The sequence below is a fragment of the Eretmochelys imbricata genome, chromosome 2, assembly GCF_965152235.1.
Source record: "Eretmochelys imbricata isolate rEreImb1 chromosome 2, rEreImb1.hap1, whole genome shotgun sequence".
Taxonomy (NCBI): domain Eukaryota; kingdom Metazoa; phylum Chordata; order Testudines; family Cheloniidae; genus Eretmochelys; species Eretmochelys imbricata.
In genome coordinates, this window is record NC_135573.1 from 105,825,879 (window position 1) to 105,846,915 (window position 21,037).

The following is a 21,037-nucleotide window of genomic DNA, read 5'->3' on the forward strand; positions in this document are numbered from 1 at the left end:
ACAGGTATTGCCTCTCAACTGCAGCAGCGGGGGAAAAAACATGCTGTCCTTGTCTAGTCCGCCCACGTTGGCACTTTGTAGAATTACAGGGCCCTCTAGTGTCCAAGATTTAAATAGTTTGAATTGTTCAAACAGCTGCACCCAGTGAAAGTGCCGAGTGGAATTTACTTGTCCTTTGTGATTTAACTAAATGGCATTGTATGTGTCTGAGATATGTAATGTATGCTGCATACATATTTATGGTATAATTTTAATAAAAATTATTGTGAACTGGTTTAAACTAAGGAAAAAACACGTGGAAATCACATTTTTTTCAAGCTAAAGATTGTGTTAAACTTAAATGTGGTTAATTAAAGGGAAAAAGTGCATGCTGCTTAATTAGAGAAAATTATTAGGTTGACACAACTCCAAATGAAGTCAGTGGGAGGTGTGAGGGACTGGGCTCCTGTGAAAATCAGCTTCTAGATGTCCCTTTAATATGCATTATTGTGTCATTTTGCCTTCCTTCAAAGATGACTTTCAAATATGTCTTCTGAATTTGCCATGGTAAGTCTCCATAAGGAGACATGGGGCCAGATCCACAGCTTAGTTTCTCGAGGCAAAATGGAGAGGTGATTCAGAAGCAGCAGGGTGGCTGGCCTCTTTCAGGATGTCTACAGTGAAAAACATCAGTGCTAATGCGAGATATCTGCCAGTGCCTCTGCCATGTGCTGTTGCCACTTAGGAGAACAACATACAAATGTAGTTTTGGTCATGTGATCAATTATTTTCCAATCACATTGGTTATGAACATCCAATGACTTTATATATGTCTATGCATACAGGAAATACAGCTATGTGTGTATGCATGGATTAATTCACATGAATGAATCTTGTATCAAAGAGGGCATGCCTGATTTTCCTCAGGAAATTCACAGCATTAATTGAGTTAAGTGAACTGCCTTTTTTCTTTTTTGAGTTGACAACAGGTTGATGAAAGGTTAGGGTTTCTTGGATTATTTTAGATATTATCTAAAAGCACTGGTAGCTTGTGAATATGTCTGTTTTTATACTTGTTGGCTGTATAAACTATGACTTAGGTAGCTTACAGTGAAACTTAAAAAAAATCGCAAAAAGAAAAGGAGGACTTGTGGCACATTAGAGACTAACCAATTTATTTGAGCCTAAGCTTTCGTGAGCTACAGCTCACTTCATTGGATGCATTCAGTGGAAAATACAGTGGGGAGATTTATATACACAGAGAACATGAAACAATGAGTGTTACCATACACACTGTAACCAGAGTGATCAGGTAAGGTGAGCTATTACCAGCGGGGGGGTGGGGGAGGGAAACGGGACGGGACGGCACCTTTTGTCGTGATAATCAAAGTGGGCCATTTCCAGCAGTTGACAAGAACGTCTGAGGAACAGTGTGTGTGTGTGTGTGTGTGGGAGGAATAAACATGGGGAAATAGCTTTACTTTGTGTAATAACCCATCCACTCCCAGTCTTTATTCAAGCCTAAGTTAATTGTATCCAGTTTGCAAATTAATTCCAATTCAGCAGTCTCTCGTTGGAGTCTGTTTTTGAAGTTTTTTTGTTGAAGAATTGCAACTTTTAGGTCTGTAATCGAGTGACCAAAGAGATTGAAATGTTCTCCAACTGGTTTTTGAATGTTATAATTGTTGATGTCTGATTTGTGCCCATTTATTCTTTTACGTGGAGACGGTCCAGTTTGACCAATGTACATGGCAGAGGGGCATTGCTGGCACATGATGGCATATATCACATTGGTGGATGTGCAGGTGAACGAGCCTCTGATAGTGTAGCTGATGTGATTAGGTCCTATGATGGTGTCTCCTGAATAGATATGTGGACACAGTTGGCAACGGGCTTTGTTGCAAGGATAGGTTCCTGGGTTAGTGGTTCTGTTGTGTGGTGTGTGGTTGCTGGTGAGTATTTGCTTCAGGTTGGGGGTCTGTCTGTAAGCAAGGACTGGCCTGTCTCCCAAAATCTGTGAGTATGATGGGTCATCCTTCAGGATAGGTTGTAGATCCTTGATGATGCGTTGGAGAGGTTTTAGTTGGGGGTTGAAGGTGATGGCTAGTGGCATTCTGTTATTTTCTTTGTTGGGCCTGTCCTGTAGTAGGTGACTTCTGGGTACTCTTCTGGCTCTGTCAATTGTTTCTTCACTTCCGCAGGTGGGTATTGTAGTTGTAAGAATGCTTGATAGATAATATGCAAACTGGATACAATTAACTTAGGCTTGAATAGAGACTGGGAGTGGATGGGTCATTACACAAAGTAAAACTATTTCCCCACGTTTATTTCCCCCCCGCCCCCCCACTGTTCCTCAGACGTTCTTGTCAACTGCTGGAAATGGCCCATCTTGATTATCACTACAAAAGGTGTCCCCCCCCCTCTCCCCCCGCTCTCCTGCTGGTAATCGCTCACCTTAAGTGATCACTCTGGTTACAGTGTGTATGGTAACACCCATAGTTTCATGTTCTCTGTGTATATAAATCTCCCCACTGTATTTTCCACTGAATGCACCTGATGAAGTGAGCTGTAGCTCACGAAAGCTTATGCTCAAATAAATTGGTTAGTCTCTAAGGTGCCACAAGTCCTCCTTTTCTTTTTGTGAATACAGACTAACACGGCTGCTACTCTGAAACCTTAAAAAAAATCTATCCTGTATTCACCAATGAAAATTCTGAATTACTTTTCTTAGGGAAACGATCGCCAATCTAAATCTACTGTTGGCTCCCGTGACGCAGGGGACATGGTGTCATCTCCTCAGCCTCCAAAGAGAAAGGAAAAGAGAGAACAGACTCAAGAGAAGATTAATTTTTCTAACAAACCCATAAAAGTGAAGCAAAATATAAGAGCAACAACTTATATCCTTCAAGATAATGGTGAGTACTTAGGTGAAGTATAACATCATGTAGGTTCCTGAACACTCAGGGCCAGATTCTGGTCTTGGTTATACCAGTGAAAATTTGGAATTGCACATTGGTGTAAATCCCAAGGGGTCATCATATTTTCAGTGTACTTTGTCTGCCACATTAATTTCCAGATCAAATCATCACATATCAAATGTATCTGTATGTAGCATTCACAGCCTCAGCTCAGTTTATAAAAGACAGACTAACCTGGTATATGCCAGATATAATGTCAGCTAAATAACTTAGGGTTGTCCAACCTGTTATGCTTTTGGTATAGGCATAACCAATGGAAAAGCACTGTCAGAATCCCTTTGTCATCGTACTGCACTGAGGGAAAAAAAAAAAAAGCTGGCCTGCTCCAAAGACATTACAATGTCCCAGAGGATCCCATGCTGGCCGCCTGGTTCTGATAAAACAAAATGATTTAGACCCAGAGGTAATACAACAAATGTAGAACTCCAATTAGCCAATAGGTGCAGAGACTAATCACACTTCAGACTTGCTGGAGGCAACTTCTGATTTGCTTCCCCACTGTGTCATGGCAGCAATTTAGAAATTTAATAATAAATGTTCTCTTTGGAAAATTGCTTTCCTCCCCTTACGGTGTAAGAATTTGTTTTATGTCTAGAAGAACATCCACTTTGTACAGATGTTGTTGATACATTAGTGTGCTATTTTTTCTTCTTAATAATGGTTCAAAAATTGTTAACATGGAGCAATTAATATTTGTCAGCAAAAATAAGTTACACTTTTCATAGCTTCTGATGTTTCCCCAAACTGCTGTTTAAATGTGGGATAGTTATGCATCATGCCTTATAACTTTAGCATATGGGATCCAATAGTGCATCTGCAATGGTACTGGATTGTGATTTACAAATTGTACTTCCTGATTCTGAGGAGTAGATTTGAAAATTGCCATTGAAAGATCGATGAAACCCTTTACTCTGAATCACTTTGTAGTATAACTGTATCTTTCTTTGAAGAAGGTTGTAGAATTGCTGGTTTATTTTTGTTGTGAAATTAATGCCCTTGAATTTTAGTACTGATGTTACTATAGGTTGACGTAATTGTTTATGGGTCATATTCAAATTATGTTTGTTTCTTGACAGAGAGATAATTTTCTTATTATACTGAAAGTGACCAAGGGCAATCTTATTGTCTGCCTTTCAGAACTGGCCATTTTCATAGGTTCCCTTTCTTGAAATTGCCTCTGCAAATTCCCCTCTTACGAGCTATTTGTCATGACATGCAATCTGGCAATTTGGTTTAGCTGATAGAGGGTATTCACCCTTTGATTCCCCATTCTGAAATTTCAGCTGAAGTTATCAAAGGCTCTGCCTCCTACCTGTTCTCATGTCCCAGCTTTTCACTTCTAAAGAAGTTTTTTAAACAATTTTCTTATCCCTGATTATGTAATTTAGTTTAATACTACCAGTTATTCAGTAGGGAGTAGTTCAAGTGATTAAATGAGATTATGATAAGGATTTAATTATAGTTGAGACTATGATTATGTCACAGAGGTCGAGGAAGTCACAGAATCTTGATTTCCAGTGACCTCCGTGACATTGCGGGCTCCGCAACTGACCAGCTGCTGTGTAGTGTGAAAAACTATCTGACTGAATTTGCAACTTCGGGTGTACTGAGCACGCTCACACAAACAGCAGGGAACCCCTGCAGCAGCCCAACAGGCGTCAGGACCCCCTGCAACTGACTGGCCGCCTCCGGGGACCCCTGAGATGCCCAGCTGCCACTGACAGCAGCAGAGGGATCCCAGAGCTACTCAGTGGCCGCTGGAAGGGGCCTCCCACAACTCCCCAGCCGCCAGCAGAGGTGGTGTGGGGACCCCCTCCATTCCAGCCCCTCAGGGCAATGGGGACTCTGCACCTCCCAGCTGCTGCAGGAGTGGGGTGAGGGGAGGGAGGGTGCTGGACTCTCCTCCCTCCCCATTTTATCAGGGATGTTTTTAGTAAAAGTGAGAGACAGGTCATGGCTTCTGTGAATTTTTGTTTATTGCCCATGACCTGTCAATGACTTTTACTAAAAATATCCATGACCAAATCGTAGCCTTAATTATGGTAGATCTGGAGAAACCTTGAAGCACTGCACTTAATGAAATAGTGTCTGCCACAGACTAGGATGTTAAGAGCCTGGAATGCTCTGTGGAAGGGTATATCTTGCAAGGAGTCTCTTACTTTTGTAGTTTTTGCCCTTGGTGTTAAAAGCAAGAAGAGAGGCCATACTCTTGGAGAAGGCTTTGTCTGTTTGGCTTACAGTTTTTAAGGACTCGGAGACCTCGAACTCAAAGTCCTCAGATCAGACTCCAAGAATACAGAAATTCTCTTCTGTTCAGACAGTTGCATCCTGGTTAACTTGAGGCCTTCATACCTTTTTCTTCTCCTTAGAAAAGAAGACTCAGTGGTGTTGAGAGACTTTGATGCAGAGGTCTTAAAGTAGCTCTCAAAATCCAGGTGTACTGATCCACTCTCCTGTTTGGTGATTGAACCTGAACCTCTGGGACCAGATGTTCCTGGTTCCAAGTTAAGGAATCAGTGTACACAGTCTTCTCTGATCCATATAACTCTGACCCAGTGATTTGATAGTCTCAGTTTGTCTGGAGTGAGGATTTTCATAAGTAAAGGTTCTGGTTCTGGAGATATTTCTCCAGACTGCTTAACTGATTACCTGTACAATCTTTCTTAGGGTTCTTTAAATTTTGATTGCTTAACTAAAGAAAAAGGTCTTGAGAGTTGAACGTAGTTTTATAGAGTTTATTAAATATCCTTAATAATAGCAACTAATAGTATAGGAAACAAGAAGCAAAAATAGTATTGGTCTCTGGGTTGGTTAACAGACTAGAAAACTGGTCAATATAACCATTCAGATTTTCAGAATCAAATCACATGATCACAATAGAAAATAACACTTATACTCAATTACTATTTTGGGAAGGTGACTTTGTTTGGATTTTTAAATAAGAGTCCCTCAAAATAGGGCCTCACTTCTGCTAACTGATTATCAGCTCCAGTTTTGCTATCAAAAAATTAAGAGCAATCCAAATCTAGATCACAAGACAATTTGATCAACTATTTACATGCCAATTCACCAGGGTCTGGAAAAGGTTCGGAAAAGGGCAACAAAAATGATTAGGAGAATGGAATGGCTTCCATATGAGGAGCGATTAATAACACTGGGACTTTTCAGCTTGCAAAAGAGACGACTAACGGGGGATATTATAGAGCTCTATAAAATCATGACTGGTGTGGAGAAAATAAATGAGGAAGTGTTATATACTCTTCATAACACACGAACTAGGAGTCACCAAATGAAATTAATAGACAGCAGGTTTAAAACAAACAAAAGGAAGTATTTTTTTTCACACAATGCACAGTCAACCTGTGGAACTCCTTGCCAGAGGATGTTGTGAAGGCCAAGACTATAACAAGATTAAAAAAAGAACTAGAAAAGTTAATGGAGGATAGGTCCATCAATGGCTATTAGAAAGGATGGGCAGGGGTGGTGTCCCTAGCCTCTGTTTGCCAGAAGCTGGGAGTGAGCGACAGGGGGTGAATCACTTGATGATTACCTGTTCTGTTTCTGATTACCTGGCATTGGCCACTGTCAGAAGATAAAAAGAAAAGGAGTACTTGAGGCACCTTAGAGACTAAACAATTTATTTGAGCATAAGCTTTCATGAGCTACAGCTCACTTCATCGGATGCATAAAGATGCATAAGTAGGGGCATAGCGAGCAGATCGAGGGACGTGATTGTTCCCCTCTATTCGACATTGGTGAGGCCTCATCCGGAGTACTGTGTCCAGTTTTGGGCCCCACACTACAAGAAGGATGTGGATAAATTGGAGAGAGTCCAGCGAAGGGCAACAAAAATGATTAGGGGTCTGGAACACATGACTTATGAGGAGAGGCTGAGGGAGCTGGGATTGTTTAGTCTGCAGAAGAGAAGAATGAGGGGGGATTTGATAGCTGCTTTCAACTACCTGAGAGGTGGTTCCAGAGAGGATGGTTCTAGACTATTCTCAGTGGTAGAAGAGGACAGGACAAGGAGTAATGGTCTCAAGTTGCAGTGGGGGAGGTTTAGGTTGGATATTAGGAAAAAACTTTTTCACTAGTAGGGTGGTGAAACACTGGAATGCGTTACCTAGGGAGGTGGTAGAATCTCCTTCCTTAGAAGTTTTTAAGGTCAGGCTTGACAAAGCCCTGGCTGGGATGATTTAATTGGGGATTGGTCCTGCTTTGAGCAGGGGGTTGGACTAGATGACCTCCTGAGGTCCCTTCCAACCCTGATATTCTATGATTCTATGAGAAGACAGGATACTGAGCTAAATGGACCTTTGGTCTGACCGAGTATGGTCGTTCTTATATTCTTTAGATTACATAAACAAGCAGATAGTGTACCAAGTAGGTACACAGTTTCAGAAATTGGTCAGTTGTCTGATTTGGGTCATCATCCGAGAGAGAGGCTGTGTTACTATCACCAGATCTTTGCTCAGTCATCAGCTTTCAGTTCAGTTCTCATTCACAGAAGGATTTGACACTGCGAACACAGGCAATGCAAAGGGCAGACATGACTATAGGCTTTTTCTAGTGCACTAGCAGGCAACCCGAATAGCTGGAAAATAGGAAATGCCTAACCAAGATAGGTACTTGATATCACCAGGAGGACACCTACGTGGCCAGCCCAGGACCTCTGTCTTTTCTCCTCCAGTTGTCTTCGGCTTGTGGGAAGCAATGTGCTGAAGGAGATGAGCTGTTTTATCCTGTTTCTGCTGTGTGGTTTCACTTCATCTCTCTTCTTGGAGATGCTGATGTGGACCAATCAGATGGTGACCCATATTTCTTCTGAAGATTCAAAAAGTCCAACCAAAATGAGTCATCCTGTCTCACCATCCAATCAGGGAATGAGACATCAGCTTTTGCGTTCTTACAACTGGGACTGGAATTTTCCAGTCTCTTTGTGCAACACATTTTGTCACACTAGCTTGTATAAAACAAGTTAGACTATAACTGTTGAGACAACCATCTTGGGACATACCTTGAACACTGGCTAATTTGCTCTGGTTAGCAACTTTCCTCCACAACTCGCTTTCTGTGGGCCCCTTTGCTAATCAGAGCTAATTAGCCAGTCTCTCCATATTCTTTGATTCTCTTTAAACTTGTTTTGACAGTCCATTATACAATGCAAAGTCACTTCAAGGACTATTGTTCTCCAGCTGGCAGGAATAGCTGTATGAATCTACCATTTCTGTTCTTGTTCTAACAACAATTGTGAGACCTTGGGATGTATGGCTGAGTTGAGTCTGTGTGTTATTACCAAACAGTTCATTTCATTTCTGACTAATCCACTTTGTGGTCAAGTGTCCTTATTACCACACTGTTTGGTTTTAGTTCCTTTTATTTACTGCCTCTTTCAGCATAGGTATATTACACTAACTGGATAGCACAAGCATTCCTCATTGCAAACAGCCTTACTTCGTCACTTTATTATGTAAACTAAAAAAAACCAATGTGACCGCAACCCCTTTCCTTTCAAACAGGATTGCCCGGGAGGTAAATCCTGTAATTAATTTACAATATTTTGCCCAAAACTATATAATTTATCATTAAATTCACTTTTATACACATTTTAATTATAATTTTAGAACATAAGAATGACCATACTGGGTCAGACCAAAGGTCCATCTAGCCCAGTAGCCTGTGGCCAATAGCGGGTGCCCCAGAAGGAATGAACAGAACAGGTAATCATCGAGCGATCGATCCCCTGTCCCATCCCAGCTTCTGGCAAACAGAGGCTAGTGACACCATCACTGCCCACCCTGGCTAATAGGTTCCATCATTTTCTTCTGTATTTGGCACATCATATAATACTTTAGTTTGATATGAATTTCATTTTTAATTAATTTATTTATTGATAGACAGGGAAAAAGTGGAAGTGTCTTTGCGAAAGTCTGCATGAAGTCTGAGTTTTTTCAGACTATTGAAAAAATCTAGCCATTGGGTTTTTATTCTCTTAGCCCTCTGTTCTGTTTTCTCTAAAAGGCCTCGATGCCTGGAATATTCTTAAAATGATAACTCATAATTTTGGTGCCTTAGTTACTACACCGTATCACAATCATAAGGAAGACTCTACTCTTAGGCTGGGGCATCTGGCTTCAAGTGGCAGGGGCTTCTTATGGCCTTTTCCCCCTCTCCCTCAGATAGGGAAGGGGAGGAAGAGGGGCAGCCTCCCTATTCCCCTCTCTCTCCTTTTAGTACATGGGGTGCTGGCTGGAAACCAAACTGTCTTTCAGAGGATAGGAAACAAACATAGGATTCTCCCCTGGGACATCTCTCTTTCTGTACTGGTTGCTATTGCTGTTCCACCCACTGGCAGGAAAGGCTGGGACCCACAGAAGCTCCCCCACCAGGCATCAGCTGGCTCCATGCTGCTTCCATGTCAGATTTCTCTGCCTGGTGACTCTTGCATCAGGCAAAGAGAAGGGCGAGCTCTGAAGGAGCTGAGCTTCCTATACTGAGGAGAGGGCAGGTCTTTCTCTAATTTTAGATGAAGGAGGGAGGACTGTGCTTCCCTCTCTGCTCCCCTTATTTGAACCCTGGTTTGAAGGCACACAAAGCCAAGTGTGAAGACAGACAATCCAAGGCTTTGCTGGTGGTAGGGGATTGGGAAGAAGGAGGTGTGCCTGTCTGTAGGTTGGGTTTAGCTGGGCCCTGAAGGCAGCTGCTGTGGGAAATGACTGCAAATGAGCGCCTGCAGCTGGGGCGGAGGCATCCTCACGGTCGGCCCTGCAGGTCGCTGCTGGAAGAGGCACACATGCAGCCATCGATGCCCAGACTCCTGAGCATTCTCCCCCACCTGCTGGCTATCTTGACTCTGTCCTGATAGGTCATGCAGACTGCAGGACAATTTGAGATGGCAAGCCACACCTCAAAAACTGGCCCATGTGCAGAATGATCCATAAAACATAGCCTTCCTAAGAGGCCTGTGCAGGGTAAAAATGACTCACCAACACTTTTTCAAAAGTGTCCCGTTATCATTTCTTTTTCATGCTGAAATTAAAATCTAATATTTAATTAAATAATAACAGATGTTGTGATCAGACACACAGCTTGTCAGGCAGTAGTGCCATTCAGTGTTCAAACTGAATCCTTTCTAACAGCCATTACAGTAAAGATGGGATTTTGCCTGTGGTTAAATGACACTAGAGAGCCAACATTGAAAGCACAGTAGTGCTGTGCTAACAGAAGAAGCAATGTCTAAGGTCCCCTTCCTGGAAACCTCTGCACTCGCATGGGTCCCCATTGACTTGCTGGATGGGTCCTAAGACTGTAAATACACATTTCTCTTTGGCGATGAGCCAGGAGAAAAGCATACTCCAGTCTGGTGAGTCTTTAGTTAAGGACTGTTCAGAAGCAGTTGCAGACTTCACTCTTGCCATCAGCCATGGAATTATGTTTTCTTTACTGAATGCTCTGACAGTTGTTCAACCGGATGAAATGAAAGAATAGCTAGGAAGCAGCTGCATGATTCTCATCATGTGACTGCTAGTTCAAAATAATTTTTTGTCATGTATTTTAACAAGGATTACGTTATTATTCCATTATATATTTTTACACTTTTTTTCAATTAAGCTTAACTCTGCTTTTTAGTTAGAAGATTCAGATTTCATTTTGGCCACTTCATGGTGCTGTGGCTTCATTTCTTCGGCTTTTCTTGGTACTTGTCCCCCATCTTGACGTATGATCTTTTCTGCTGTCAAAAGCAGTCAAATAGTAGAATGCCAGCGTTGCTAGATTTTGATTTAAGATCAGCTGCTAGTTATGGTCCCAGACATATCATTTTATTTGAGTAGCTGATGGCAGGTATTCTTTCAATTAGAAGGTTTGAATTGTTCACTCTTGGAAGGTAGTAGTTTTACCATGGCATTTTTCTAAATAAAAGGTGGTTCTTGTCACATAGAAGTTGCTTTGACGTTACACAGGATACTCAGCAGACGTTTTGTAGTAAGATTTTCTTCTACACAGGGCCGGTGTAACCACTAGGTGAACTAGGCGGCCGCCTGGGGCGCCAAGATTTGGGGGCGCCAAAAAGCGGGGGCAGGCGGGGAGTGTAGGCGCCCTGGGCTCGGGCTGCCCGGCTCCCCCTGAGCGGCGCCCGGTTCCTGCTGCTCTTGGCCGGCAGGTGTGGTGCCCCAGCTGAGCCCGGCCCCTTGCGTCTCCTCTGTGGCGGCCCCCCCAGCCCGTGTGCTCCCGGGTGGCCGTGTCGGCAGTGGCAGAGCCTGAGAGGAGGACTGGCCCCCAGGCAAGCGGGGGAGACTCCGAGGTGAAGAGGCTGCTGGCCCTGGCGCGGACCAAGCGCTGGACACTGACAGGTACCTGTCCCTGCCCCATCCCGGCACCGCCTGCCCCCCAGCCCAGTGAGTGTTTCCTGCCCCACCAACCTCAGTGCCCTGCCCCATACAGTCAGCCACCCCAAGCTCACTGTGACACCAGCATCCCTTGGCAAAGGGTCCCCTGATCTTCACAAACAGCTGTCACCACAGGCCTGACAAACTCACTGCACCCCGCACGTGTCTTACAGGGCACTTACCCACAAAGAGGAACATGGAAGGGATCTACACAAGGCTGGTAACTTGTCAAGAGTGAGAATCTTTGTGAGATGTGTGCATGGATAATATTGAAGGAATAATGTATTTACCTTAAAAGTCTGCTTTACAGACTTGGAGTAGAAATTAGTCACCAGGGGATAATGGCCCTTTGGGGCAAGGGGAATTTGTCACCCTGCCTAACCTGGCTGGTGGTGCAATGCAAGGCTCAATTGTTTAGCTTTGCACAATAGTAAGACTTTGAATGGGACACCATCAGAGGCAATGGCAAACAATTGAAATGCCTTAAAGGTAAAAAAGAAACATTACAACAGCCATTACCTGTTCTGACAGGCTGTTTATAATGCTAAGTTTACTAGTTTTTGGAGGTTGGGGTGGGGAGGGAGAGGGAGGGCGCAAGGTGGAAGTTTCACCTAGGGCGCAAAATATCTTTGCACCGGCCCTGCTTCTACGTGTCCTTTTTATTTTCTTTTAATGATTGTAATGATCATAAAAGTGCCTGAGAGCCCCGAAAACTTAAACTATGCAATCCACAGAAGAGATACAGCAAGGACAGCAGCGCCACATGTGCTTAAACAAAGTTCTGGGGTGCGTGTCTCTGTAGGAGAGAGGTTAATTCAGTTTCCCTGCCCATTCATTTCCTAAATCCTCTGACGTTTGTTCGAAAAGCCCCTTCCTGTTATCAGGAGTTGATCTTGTTGGGAAAAGGTTGAGTGGATTCTACTGACTCACTGAGGCAGGTGCCTCATTTTCCCATTTAAATATAAGGGAAGTAGAAGAAACACTCTAGAGAGTGAGTATCTTGGAAGTCTTGAGGCAGGAAGCTCGGGTGACTGCCACCACCAAACCTGGGGAGAAGGCTAAAGCCAAACTTTGTTATTAGTAACTACTTTATTAATAAAGCTAAACTCCAGGAAGGGGGTGCCTTTTTGACCTTCCACTGTGTGTAGCTTTTGTTTTAAAGCAGGTTAGGAAAGGTATTTGCTCACATTCTGATTTTAGAGAAATGCTCCCATATTATCCTGGAAAATAAAGAAAATCCTCTTTTCCCACAGAGGAATAAAACACACAATCAAACTTAGAGGAGACTGTGGCAGCACTTAGAGAAGATAGCATTAACTATACTACAGCAGCATATGTAAACATTGCAGTGTATATTTAATTTAGGCTTGGTGCATTCATTTTGTTGCATGTCCTCTAAATAAATCCTTCACAGTACTGCTTGAGTATGCTGATGGTATGAACATGGCACATCAAAATATATTTTTGACATATTATAATGAATTAATTTGCTATAGACAATTTAATCTATTTCATCGTCAAAAATGAGAATTTAAATGTATAAGATTGCCTGTGGCACATAACAAATACTAGCTTGCAGTCATATTTGAAATTAAGTGTAATGATGTATTCAGTGAATATTTTCCCTGGATAAAATAGTGGCTTTCAGGGAGATAGAAATTACTTGGAGTTACAGATACAATTATTTAGCTAAGTTTGAAAAATTCTGTTTCTCGTCATGGGAGGGGGAGTCATTTAAAAAAAATTGTGTGATGAAAATGTTTCTGCTGGAGTGTATACCTGAGCAGCATACTAATTTGTTTCCATTGTATAACACATTATTCCAGTGTAACACAATATGCCAAGTCATGGCCAAAGGCCAGATAATTATTGATCTCTTTTCATAGAAATGAAAGGCAAGCTTCTTGGAAATTCAAATGCACCAGGAAACAAAAATCCTTTCAAATAAAGTGTAATCAATTGCACTCACAACATTTTTAGCATGCAACCATTTGTACATGTGATTCAGGCACTTGCTGGTACAATTTGGGAGAGCTTCTGACAATCAGAATTCCCTAAAAGATGAAATATTGAACATTATGCTATCATGATTATCAATGATTCCTGTTTTATACAAATTCTTATAGACTAGTAGTGATTACCTGTTAAAACCAAGACAAACCACACTCCAGAGCAGACACAAGCTCTTTTGTCCCATGATATACCTTTTGCCATTAAATGTAATGGGTTTGATTCACTGTTGCTCTGCATGTTTATATTCATTTATCCCAGTTCAAAGTAGGGTGACCAGGCGTCCGGTTTTCGACCAGAACACCCAGTCGAAAAGGGACCCTGGCTGCTCCGGTCAGCACCGCCGACTGGGCCATTAAAAGTCCCGTCAGCAGTGCTGCAGGGCTAAGGCAGTCTAGTCCCTACCTGTCCTGGCTCTGCGCTGCACCCCGGAAGTGGCCAGCAGGTCCGGCTCCTAAGCAGGGGGGCCACAGTGCTCTGTGTGCTGCCCCCGCCCCAAACACCAGCTCCACACTCCCATTGGCTGGGAACCGGCGGAAGCAGTGCCTGAGGGCAAGAGCAGTGCGCAGACAGAGCCGCCTGCCACGTGTCCGTCTAGAAGCCGGACCTGCTGCTGCTTCCGGGGTGCAGCGCGGAGTCAGGACAGGCAGGAAACCTGCCTTAGCCCCCCAGCTGTGCTGCTGACCGGGAGCCGCCGGAGGTGAGCCTGCGCCCCAACCCTGACCCCAATCCCCAGCCTGAGCCCTCCTCAAACCTGGAGGCCCCTCCTGCACCCTGAACCCCTCATCCCCAGCTCCACCCCTGGGCCTGCACCCCCAAACAGAGCCCTCACCCCCTCCTGAACCCCAAACCCTTGCCCCAGCCCAGAGCCCCCTCCCACACCCTGACCCCTCTGCCCACCCCCCAGCCTGGAGCCCCCTCCTGTACCCCAAGCCCCTCATCCCGGGCACCACCTCTCTCACCCCAACCCCCTGCCCAACTCAGAGCCCCCTCCCACACACTGAACCTCTCATTTCTTTCCCCACCCCAGAGCCTGCACCCCCAGTTAGAGCCCTCACCCCCTCCCGCACTTCAACCCCCTACCCCAGCCCAGTGAAAGTGAGTGAGGGTGGGGAAGAGTGAGCTACAGAAGGAGGGGGAATGTAGTGAGCAGGGCCTCAAGGAAGGGGCGAAGCAGGAGGCGTGGCTCCGAGAAGGGGTGGGGCTAGGATGTTCGGTTTTGTGCAATTAGAAAGTTGGCAACCCTAGTTCAAAGTAAGGGTAAAACACTATTTGATTTCAATAGGTCTTTGTGCGGGCTCTGGGGCCTACACAGGATTAGGGCCTATTAACACAATACTAACAACAAGCAATAGACATTCTCCTGTGAAAGCTGTAAGTAGTAAGTTACCATAAACTCTGTCATCTTGGTCTGAATACATGACATATCTTTCCTATTCTCCAATTGCTTATCTGTGTTTCTGTGCACTGAAGGTGTTCATAGAAAATATTCTTGTGTTTTGTCTGCTAAAGAACTAAATTAAAATTAAGGCTATCAAAAGATTAAAATAATTAATTGCGATTAGTCACACGATTAAAAAAATTAATAATGATTAATCGAGCTGTTAAAATAATAGAATACCATTTACTTAAATATTTTTGGATGTTTTCTACATTTTCAAATATATTGATTTCAATTACAACACGGAATACAAAGTGTACAGTGCTCACTTTATATTTATTTTTTATTACAAATATTTGCACTGTAAAAACAAAAGAAATAGTATTTTTCAATGCACCTAATACAAGTACTGTAGTGCAGTCTCTCTAGCATGAATGTTGAACTTACAAATGTAGAATTATGTACAAAAAATAACTGCACTCAAAAATAAAAGAAAGTAAAACTTTCGAGCCTACAAATCCACTTAGTCCTATTTCTTGTTCAACCAGTCACTCAGACAAACAAGTTTGTTTACATTTGAATGAGATAATGCTGCCTGCTTCTTGTTCACAATGTCACCTGAAAGTGAGAACAGGCATTCACATGGCACTGTTGTAGCTAGCGTTACAAGATATGTACATGCCAGATGCTCAAAGAGTCATATGTCTCTTCATGCTTCATCCACCATTCCAGAGGTCTTGTGTCCATGGTGATGACAAGTTCTGCTTGATAAAAATCCAAAGCAGTGCGGACTGATGCATGTGCATTTTCATAACCTGAGTCAAGTGCCACCAGCAGAAGGTTGATTTTCTTTTTTGGTGGTTTGGGTTCTGTAGTTTCTGCATCGGAATGTTGCTCTTTTAAGACTTCTGAAAGCATGCTCCACACCTCATCCTTCTCAGATTTTGGAAGGCAATTCAGATTCTTAAACCTTGGGTCGAGTGCTGTAGCTATCTTTAGAAATCTCACATTGGTACCTTCTTTGCGTTTTGTCAAATCTGCAGTGAAAGTGTTCTTAAAATGAACAACATGTGCTGAGTCATCATCCGAGACTACTATAACATGAAATATATGCAGAATGCAAGTAAAACAGCAGGAGACATACAGTTCTCCCCCAAGGAGTTCAGTCACAGATTTAATTAACACATTTTTTTTTACTGAGCATCATCAGCATGAAAACATGTCCTCTGGAATAGCGGCTGAAGCATGAAGGGGCATAGGAATGTTTAGCATATCTGGCACGTAAATACCTTGCAATGCTGGCTACAAAAGTGCCATGTGAACACCTGTTCTTACCTTCTGGTTACATTGTAAATAAGAAGTGGACAGCATTATCTCCTGTAAATGTAAACAAATTTGTTTGTCTTAGTGATTGGCTGAACAAGAAGTAGGACTGAGTGGACTTGTCGGCTTGAAAGTTTTACATTGTTTTGTTTTTGAGTGCAGTTATGTAACAAAAAAATCTACATTTGTAAATTGCATTTTCATGATAAATAGATTACATTTCAGTACTTGTATGAGGTGAACTGAAAAGTACTGTTTCTTTTGTTTATCATTTTTACAGTGCAAATATTTGTAATAAAAAAATAATATAAAGTGAGTACTGTACACTTTGTAGTCTGTGTTGTAACTGAAATCAATACATGTGAAAATGTATAAAAACATCCAAAAATATTTAATAAATTTCAATTGGTATTCTATTGTTTAAAACTGCTATTAATCATGATTAATTTTTTTGAGTTAATTGCGTGAGTTAACTGCATTTAATTGACAGCCCTAATTAAAATCCATTGTGGCTGTTCTATCATGGAGTCTTTCAGGGTATGTTTTTTATTACAAAGGGTTTGCAGAAAGGTTTTGGATTCACTAGGATAATGTCTGCACCTATCTTGTAGATAGTTAAATAGGGTCTAACCAACATGGTTTGCTGCAAAGGAAAAATATGTCTCACTAATCTGTTAGAATTCTTTGGAAGTGTCAGTGTGGTAATACGTACAAATAAATAGTGATGATGATAAAGTAGTGGATAAAGGAGAATTGGTTTATAAATTCAAAAGGCCTTTGACAAGATCCCTCAGGGTATGTGTCCACACTGCAGCTGGCAGTGTGCAGTGCAGCCCATAGACAGATGCATGGGAGCTCTGTGTGAGCTACTCTGCTAAAGTTAGCAGTGTGGACGTTGTTGCGCAAGCTGTGGTGTGGGCTAGCTGAGCCTGAGCTCGGGTGGCTAGCCAGTGCCACCACGCATGATGCAACGTCCACACTGCTATTTTTAGTGTGTTACCTGGAGCGAAGCGAGCGTGTGTTTGTCTCCCCCGGCTGGAGGCACGCTCCCAGCTGCAGCGTAGACATAGAATCATAGAATGTCAGGGTTGGAAGGGACCTCAGGAGGTCATCTAGTCCAATCCCCTGCTCAAAGCAGGACCAATCCCCATTTTTTTTTTTGCCCCAGATCCCTAAATGGCCCCCTCAAGGATTGAACTCACAACTCTGGGTTTAGCAGGCCAATGCTCAAACCACTGAGCTATCCTTCCCCCCCTCCCCACCCTTAGAAGAGGCTGAGACAGACTGCCAATATATCAAGTACTATATACCACGAACAAATGGAATTTATGGAATTAAGATAAACCTTATGGAGATAGGGTTAATACCTTTGGGGTTCATTGTATTAAAAATGTGATTGTGTATGTGTTATTGTGGCATTGTGTGTACCTTCTCTAGTAGGAGGGGGATGCTGATGTACTTCCTCTGTTATCTGTCCTTTGAAGCCACCTCCTTGCGAGGTTCACATATACTAACTCGGACTGGATACTCTAGGGACCAACAGACAAAGAAAGGATTTTTGGATAAATAGTCTGGTTTTAAACTGGCTCAAGGCCTTTTACCTGATCCAGCAAAAGGGCAGTACCCCTGGTCCACAGAGGCCCCAGTCCTTATGGAAGGATTGGAAAGACATGGCCTACTGAGGCCCCGTAAGACTGGGTGCTAGTTCTGAGCTGAGGCTCTGATGGACTTGTGACCACAAAGGAAACCCCTTGGATGGGGTTTTGAAGAACTGCTCCTGCCAGAGCCCGTGTTAGAGTTGGGGTGATGTCTGGTAAGCTTTTTAGCTTGTGTGCAGGTTCTTTTATTGTTTTAAAAATGTTTTCTCTGTAGTGCTTTTACCTTATAAATAGGCTTCCATAAAAATGTGCTGTGTGGGTAACTTAGAACTGTAGCTATTACAGCTATCTGTCTCTGAGGAGAAAGCAAGCAGGTGTGCTTGGGCAGCCTGTCTCTGCTGGGAATAACACAGAGAAGACACAGAACTGTGCGGCCTGGAAACATGCCCATCAGAAGGGAGTGAGACATGGTTTTCCACTCAAGAAAGGCAACAGGTGGAGAGCTGGAACTTGAGAGCTGGTGTCCTTGCTGGACCACTGAGGGGAACTGGGTGCAGTGGCCCTGAAATGTAATGCCCCTCTGCCATGTACATTGGCCAAACTGGACAGTCTCTACGTAAAAGAATAAATGGACACAAATCAGACGTCAAGAATGATAACATTCAAAAACCAGTCGGAGAACACTTCAATCTCTTTTGGTCACTCGATTACAGACTAAACAGTGGCAATTCTTCAACAGAAAAACTTCAAAAACAGACTCCAATGAGAGACTGCTGAATTGGAATTAATTTGCAAACTGGATACAATTAACTGAGGCTTGAATAAAGACTGGGAGTAGATGGGTCATTACACAAAGTAAAACTATTTCCCTATGTTTATTCTCCCCCCCCCCCCACTGTTCCTCAGACGTTCTTGTCAACTGCTGGAAATGGCCCACCTTGATTATCACTACAAAAGGTTTCCCCCCTCCCCTCCCCCGCTCTCCTGCTGGTAATAGCTCACCTTAAGTGATCACTCTGGTTACAGTGTGTATGGTAACACCCATTGTTTCATGTTCTCTGTGTATATAAATCTCCCCACTGTATTTTCCACTGAATGCATCGGATGAAGTGAGCTGTAGCTCACGATAGCTTATGCTCAAATAAATTTGTTAGTCTCTAAGGTGCCACAAGTCCTCCTTTTCTTTTTGTGAAAAAACTAAGTAATCATGAGGTGAGAGGCAAACTGTTGTCATGTATCAAAAACTGGCAAAGAGACAGGAAACAGAGTAGGATTGAATGGTCAGTTTTCACCATGTCAGAAGTTAACAGCAGAATATTTGGTCTGATGTTGATTAATGTATTTATTAATAATTTCGAAAGGGGAATGAGCAGTGAGGTTGCAACATTTGCAGATTATTAAGTTTTTTAGCAAAAAGAAAAGGAATACTTGTGGCACCTTAGAGACTAACCAATTTATTTGAGCATAAGCTTTCGTGAGCTACAGCTCACTTCATCGGATGCATACTGTGGAAAGTACAGAAGATGTTTTTATACACACAAACCATGAAAAAATGGGTGTTTACCACTACAAAAGGTTTTCTCTCCCCGCACCCCACTCTCCTGCTGGTAATAGCTTATCTAAAGTGATCATTCTCCTTACAATGTGTATGATAATCAAGTTGGGCCATTTCCAGCACAAATCCAGGTTTTCTCCCCATCCCCCCCACTGTGCCAGCAATGCCCCTCTGCCATGTACATTGGTCAGACTGGACAGTCTCTACGTAAAAGAATAAATGGACACAAATCAGATGTCAAGAATGATAACATTCATAAACCAGTCGGAGAACACTTCAATCTCTCTGGTCACGCGATTACAGACATGAAAGTTGCGATATTACAACAGAAAAACATCAAAACCAGACTCCAGAGAGAGACTGTTGAATTGGAATTCATTTGCAAATTGGATACAATTAACTTAGGCTTGAATAGAGACTGGGAGTGGCTAAGTCATTATGCAAGGTAACCTATTTCCCCTTGTTTTTTCCTAACCCCTCCCCCCCCAGACATTCTTGTTAAACCCTGGATTTGTGCTGGAAATGGCCCACCTTGATTATCGTACACATTGTAAGGAGAGTGATCACTTTAAATAAGCTATTACCAGCAGGAGAGTGGGGTGGAAGGAGAGAAAACCTTTTGTACTGGTAAACACCCATTTTTTCATGGTTTGTGTGTGTATAAAAAGATCTTCTGTACTTTCCACAGTATGCATCCGATGAAGTGAGCTGTAGCTCACGAAAGCTTATGCTCAAATAAATTGGTTAGTCTCTAAGGTGCCACAAGTACTCCTTTTCTTTTTGCGAATACAGACTAACACGGCTGTTACTCTGAAACCTAAGTTTTTTAGGTTAATCAAGTGAAACTTCAGAGGGACCTAACCAAGATAAGTGCATGGGCAATGCAATGGTAGATGAAGTTCAGTGTTGATACAAAGTGATGCAGATTGGTGGGAAAAAGTTGTGCAACTCATCTACCTTACAGATTTCTAAGTTAACTGTATCAGCTCAGGAAGGATACCTGGGAATCACTGTACCCAGCGCAATAGAGACCTCTTTTCATTGTGCATCTGTGGTCAAAAAAGCAAGTCATATTTTAGGATGCATAGGGAGCAGGATGGAGAATAATATGGAAAATATGTAAATCAGTGGTGTGACCTGGTTTTGCTGGTATACTGTGTGCACTACTGGTCACCCCATATCAGAAAGGATATTACAGATTTAGAGGAGGTTCCAAGAAGGAAAAAGAATGTGATTAAGGACATGGAAAAACACATATGAAGAGACTGAAAAATTTGGGATTGTTTACCATAAAAAAGAGGGGACATGATAAAAGTATACAAAATAATGACTGGCCTGGTGAAGATAGATTAGGCACTTTTGTTCCCCCAGTCTCATAACACAAGAACAAGGGGATATTGGGTGAAATTTAAAAGTGGCAAATTCTAAATGAATAAAGGGAAATGCTTTCTTTCACACAACTGTGGAACTCATTGCCATTGGATTTTGTTGAGGCCAAAAATTTAGCAAGATTAAAAAATGGATCAGACATTTATATGGATAAGAATATCCAGAGTTATAATAGTTAATGCTAACAAATATTGGAAGGTATATAAAACCTCATTTTTCAGAGCATAAACCAGTCTCTAAGTGTTAGGGATTAGGATGAGAGCGTCATGGGGGCAGATTATTCCACATCAGCCTACTGAAGGGTTCTTGCATCTTCCTCTAAAGCATCTGGTGCTGACCTCTGTCAGGGACAAGCTATTGGACTAGCTGGACCATTAATCTGACCCAGTAAAGCAGTTTCTATGTTCTTATTTACACACTGACTTTCTGAATAATAT

General features: G+C 42.6%; 1 protein-coding gene across 1 annotated transcript in view; it reads left to right on the top strand.

The window, feature by feature from the left end:
* DCDC2 (doublecortin domain containing 2) overlaps nucleotides 1–21,037 on the top strand; it is a 130,388-nt gene that overhangs the window by 50,574 nt on the left and 58,777 nt on the right. Inside the window, exon 8 of the mRNA XM_077809096.1 lies at nucleotides 2,711–2,894. Coding sequence (XP_077665222.1) covers nucleotides 2,711–2,894 — 184 coding nt within the window. The remainder of the gene's footprint in view (nucleotides 1–2,710; nucleotides 2,895–21,037) is intronic.